The sequence below is a fragment of the Anser brachyrhynchus genome (assembly GCF_964034855.1).
Source record: "Anser brachyrhynchus genome assembly, chromosome: 2".
Classification (NCBI taxonomy): domain Eukaryota; kingdom Metazoa; phylum Chordata; class Aves; order Anseriformes; family Anatidae; genus Anser; species Anser brachyrhynchus.
The window spans coordinates 76,142,630-76,147,705 of record NC_137695.1 but is presented as its reverse complement, the minus strand read 5'-3'; the positions used below and the strand labels follow the sequence as shown (position 1 = coordinate 76,147,705).

General features: G+C 49.8%; 1 protein-coding gene across 3 annotated transcripts; it reads left to right on the top strand.

Moving 5' to 3' along the window:
- The first annotated feature begins 233 nt into the window (after window positions 1-233).
- LOC308188664 (uncharacterized protein) lies at window positions 234-3,957 on the top strand. 3 transcript variants are annotated; one of them, XM_080577988.1, is made up of 2 exons: window positions 234-1,715; window positions 2,016-3,957. In XM_080577988.1, exons 1-2 carry the CDS (start codon window positions 932-934, stop codon window positions 3,953-3,955), a joined length of 2,724 nt encoding a protein of 907 aa, XP_080434114.1. In that variant the 5' UTR covers window positions 234-931; the 3' UTR covers window positions 3,956-3,957. The 3 variants fall into 3 exon arrangements, with proteins under 3 accessions (XP_080434114.1, XP_080434113.1, XP_080434112.1); XM_080577987.1 differs by having other exon boundaries at window positions 1,890-3,957; XM_080577986.1 differs by having other exon boundaries at window positions 1,860-3,957.
- The last annotated feature ends 1,119 nt before the right edge of the window (window positions 3,958-5,076 follow it).

Below are 5,076 nucleotides of genomic sequence, written 5' to 3'. Positions count from 1 at the left end.
TGTCTGTATATTGTGTCCTATGTCAGTCTATATATTGAGTAACTGTAAAATAGCCTCTCTGGAATGAAATACAACAGGTCTTAGGATAACATTTAACTTTAATGTGAAAATCAGCTGCTGATTAGTGGGTTTGTCTGCAGACAAGAGTATATTTCTATTCCATTAATTCCAGAAGCTGTACATCTGCTTTTGAGCAAAAACCAGACTGCTATGATTTTTGTTGAATCATCTTTGTCCTGGTTCCAGTTAGGACAGAGTTAAGTAGCTCATAGTAGCTGGTAGGGTGCTATGTTTTGGATTAGGATGAGAAGAGCGCTGATAACATGCTGATGTTTTAATTGTTGCAGAGCAGTGTTTACACCAGGCCAAGGACTTTTCGGCTTCTCGCTCTGTCCTGCCAGCGAGCAGGCTGGGGGTGCAGCAGGAGCTGGGAGGGGACAGACCCAGGACAGCTGACCCAAACTGGCCAAAGGGGTATTCCATACCATCTGACGTCATGCTAAACAATATATAGGGGTGGCTGGCCGGGGTGGGGGGGCCGGCTGCTCGGGAATAGGCTGGGCATCGGTCAGCGGGTGGTGAGCAATTGCATTGTGCATCACTTGTTTCGTACACATTATTATTGTTAATACTATTACCATTATCACTATTATTATTATTATTGTTATTATTATTTTCCTGTCTTAATAAACTGTCTTTATCTCAACTCACAGGCTTCACTTTCCCGTTTCTCTCCCCCCATCCCAGAGAGGGAGGGGGGAGGGTGAGCGAACGGCTGTGTGGTGTTTAGCTGCCAGCCGGGTTAAACCACAACAGTCTTTTTGGCGCCCAACGTGGGGCCCGAAGGGTTGAGATATCGACAAATCTGACCAGAGTGTGTTAAACTAAAATTGGTATAAGTATTGGACCTGCTTAATAGTTGCTAGTCACGATGTTGATTGCCTTAATCTCCAGTCTGCTGTACCTGTATTCCAAATTGAGTTTTATGGTGCGTTACTTTCTGTATGTGCTCCCTGTTGCACTGTTTATCCTTTCCGGGCCCTGGTTTAAGATTGTTATGGTACTGTGCGGTGTAACAATGGCTTATGAAATGATGAAATATCTGGTCACGACTTTAACCTGGTATTTGTACTCAGCACTGACGTCGACTCTATACTTTGGAACCCATATCTCGGAAACTATTAGCAATTACACCTATTGCCTGTTTTCGTTAGGGAGCCAATCTGTGAAGGGGACAGGGGAAGACATGTTTCCCTACCTGTTCACTCTCCCTTTCTCCTTCACCACCACCCTCTTATCCCCCGAGTTAGTTACGGTGGTTCTCCGAGATGTTGAATATCCTTGGGATACTCAGACCAGCCTGCTCTTGTTGTTATGTCTCCTGAATGCGCTTCAGGTTTTGTGGAGGGTTAAACAACTACTTAGGAATCTCATCCGGAGATCTGTCTTGAGGCGGGATAGTTGCGAGTGGCAGGGAGTGTGGGAGGATATGGGCAGGTTTCTAGAGCAGTGGTCACCTCCAGTGTTTTGGACATTCACCCCTGAACAACTGCAAAATCCTAAAAAGCTGGCAGAATGCTTGAAAAAAAGGTGTCATGACTCTGGCAGTTCCAAAGTGACACAAATCACTGTAGCGTGCTGGGGTCTGGCTTGTGCCTATCGAGCTGCAATTGATGTTATTAGCAACCTAGCTCCAGCTCCTGCAGCCGCTCCAGGTCCAGCTCCTGCAGCCGCTCCAGTTCCAGCTCCTGCAGCTACTCCAGCTGCAGCTCCTGCAGCCGCTCCAGTTCCAGCTCCTGCAGCTACTCCAGCTGCAGCTCCTGCAGCCGCTCCAGTTCCAGCTCCTGCAGCCGCTCCAGTTCCAGCTCCTGCAGCTACTCCAGCTCCAGCTCCTGCAGCCGCTCCAGCTCCTGCAGCCGCTCCAGTTCCAGCTCCTGCAGCTACTCCAGCTCCAGCTCCTGCAGCCGTTCCAGTTCCAGCTCCTGCAGCCGCTCCAGCTCCTGCAGCCGCTCCAGCTCCAGCTCCTGCAGCTACTCCAGCTCCAGCTCCTGCAGCCGCTCCAGCTCCTGCAGCTGCTCCAGCTCCAGCTCCTGCAGCCGTTCCGGCTCCTGCAGCCGCTCCAGCTCCAGCTCCTGCAGCCGCTCCAGCTCCAGCCCCTGCAGCCGCTCCAGCTCCTGCAGCTGCCCCAGCTCCTGCAGCTGCCCCAGCTCGTGCAGCTGCTCCCGCTCCTGTGGCTGGGTCAGAGAAACGAGCTGTAGCAGTGCAAGTTGACCCCGCAGAGTGTATTCCAAGACCTGTGGCAGACCCTGTGTCTGGGTCAGAGAAACGAGCTGTAGCAGTTCAAGTTGACCACGCAGAGGGTATTCCAACCCCTGTGGCAGACCCTGTGGCTGGGTCAGAGAAACGAGCTGTAGCAGTGCAAGTTGCCCCTGTAGACAAGGTGAAAAAATGGTATAGAGGCTCAGGTCGTTTAAAACGCAGACAGTCTTCTGCTAAGTCTGGGCGAAGTGAAGACGAGGCTGGGCCATCAAAGGTGCAGGAGACTGAAGATGAGGATGAGGATGGCGAAAAATCAACAGTAACTACCCGGACTCCATACCAGCCATCAAAGGTGCAGGAGACTGAAGATGAGGATGAGGATGTCGGAAAATCAACAGTAATTACCCGGACTCTATACCAGCGTGAGCTACGAGATGTGCGAAAAGATTTTGGTCGCTGTATAGGCGAGCAGCTTGTCACCTGGCTGCTCCGGTGCTGGGACACGGGAGCCAATTATGTGGAATTGGAGGGCAAGGAAGCCAGGCGGCTGGGATCCCTTGCTAGGGACGCATGCATTGACAAAGCAATTGGAGATGGAGCACAATCTCGCAGCCTCTGGAGGCGTCTCCTGTCAGCTGTGAAGGAAAGGTATCTCTTCAAGGAAGAACTTGTATGTTTACCAAGCAAATGGACCACCATGGAGAAGGGAATTCAGTACCTGAGGGAATTGGCCGTACGGGAAGTAATTTATAAGGACCTAGATGACGCACAAACATCCACAGATCCAGATGCAGTCCAGTGTACACCACCCATGTGGCGGAAGTTTGTACGGAGTGCCCCATCATCATATGCCAACTCATTGGCAATACTAGCCTGGAAAACGGAGGAGAATCCCACAGTGAATGAAGTGACTAAAATACTCCGGCAGTACGAAGGAAATCTCTCCTCTTCCCTAAAGGCCTGTGTCTCAGCTGTGGAGAAACTCTCTGAAGAGGTCCACCAACTTAAAGAGAATTTATCTTCCCCTCCACCTGAACGAACCAGTGTCCACCAGCTAAAAGAGAATGCTTTAGAGAAACTTTCTGAAAAGATCCACCAACTTGAAGAAAGATTATCTTCCCCTTCACCTGAACGAACCAGTGTCCACCAGCTAAAAGAGAATGCTTTGGAGAAACTTTCTGAAAAGATCCACCAACTTGAAGAAAGATTATCTTCCCCTTCACCTGAACGAACCAGTGTCCACCAGCTAAAAGAGAATGCTTTGGAGAAACTTTCTGAAAAGATCCACCAACTTGAAGAAAGATTATCTTCCCCTTCACCTGAACGAACTAGTGTCCACCAGCTAAAAGAGAATACCTTGGAGAAACTTTCTGAAGAGATCCACCAACTTAAAGAGAGTTTATTTTCCTCCCCACCTGTACAAACCAGTGTCTCAGCTATTAGGGGTAAACGTTCATCTATGCAAGGAAGACAATATGGTGGGCACACACACCGCGCCACCCTGTGGTTTTACCTACGTGACCATGGAGAGGACATGAGAAAATGGGATGGAAAATCTACTGCGACCCTAGAGGCACGGGTACGTGAATTGCAAAGGAAAACAATTGGGAAAAAGGAGTTCTCTGAAAGGTTTGCTGCTCCAACTTCCAGCAGGCAGTCCTTTAAACACAGAAATGAAGATTCTGACCAGGACTAGAGGGGCCCTGCCTCCAGCCAGGGGGAGGAAAGGGACAATCGAGTTTATTGGACTGTGTGGATTCGATGGCCTGGCACGTCAGACGCACAGAAGTATAAGGCTTTGGTAGACACCGGTGCACAATGTACTCTAATGCCATCAAGCTATAAAGGGCCAGAGCCCATCTGTATTTATGGTGTGACGGGGGGATCCCAGCAGTTAACTGTATTGGAGGCTGAAGTGAGTCTAACCGGTAATGAGTGGCAAAAGCACCGTATTGTGACTGGCCCAGATGCTCCGTGCATCCTTGGCATAGACTATCTTAGAAGAGGATATTTCAAGGACCCAAAAGGGTTCCGCTGGGCTTTTGGCATAGCTGCCTTGGAGACAGAGGACATTAAACAGTTGTCTACCTTGCCTGGTCTCTCAGAGGACCCTTCTGTTGTGGGGTTGCTGAGGGTTGAAGAACAGCAAGTGCCGATCGCTACCACAACTGTGCACCGGCGGCAATATCGCACCAACCGAGACTCCCTGAGTCCCATCCATAAGCTAATTCGTCAACTGGAGAGCCAAGGAGTGATCAGCAAGACTCATTCACCTTTTAATAGTCCCATATGGCCAGTGCGAAAGTCTAATGGTGAGTGGAGACTAACAGTGGACTATCGTGGCCTGAACGAAGTCACGCCACCACTGAGTGCTGCAGTGCCGGACATGCTAGAACTCCAGTATGAACTGGAATCAAAGGCAGCCAAGTGGTATGCCACAATTGATATCGCTAATGCATTTTTCTCCATCCCTCTAGCAGCACAGTGCAGGCCACAGTTTGCTTTCACTTGGAGGGGAGTCCAATATACTTGGAATCGGCTGCCCCAGGGGTGGAAACACAGCCCTACCATTTGCCATGGACTGATCCAGTCTGCGCTGGAGCAGGGGGAAGCTCCTGAACACCTGCAGTACATCGATGACATCATTGTGTGGGGTGACACTGCAGAAGAAGTTTTCGAGAAAGGGAAGAAAATAGTCCAAATCCTTCTGAAGGCCGGTTTTGCCATAAAACAGAATAAAGTTAAAGGACCTGCACGAGAGATCCAGTTTTTAGGAATAAAATGGCAAGATGGACGCCGTCAAATCCCAATGGATGT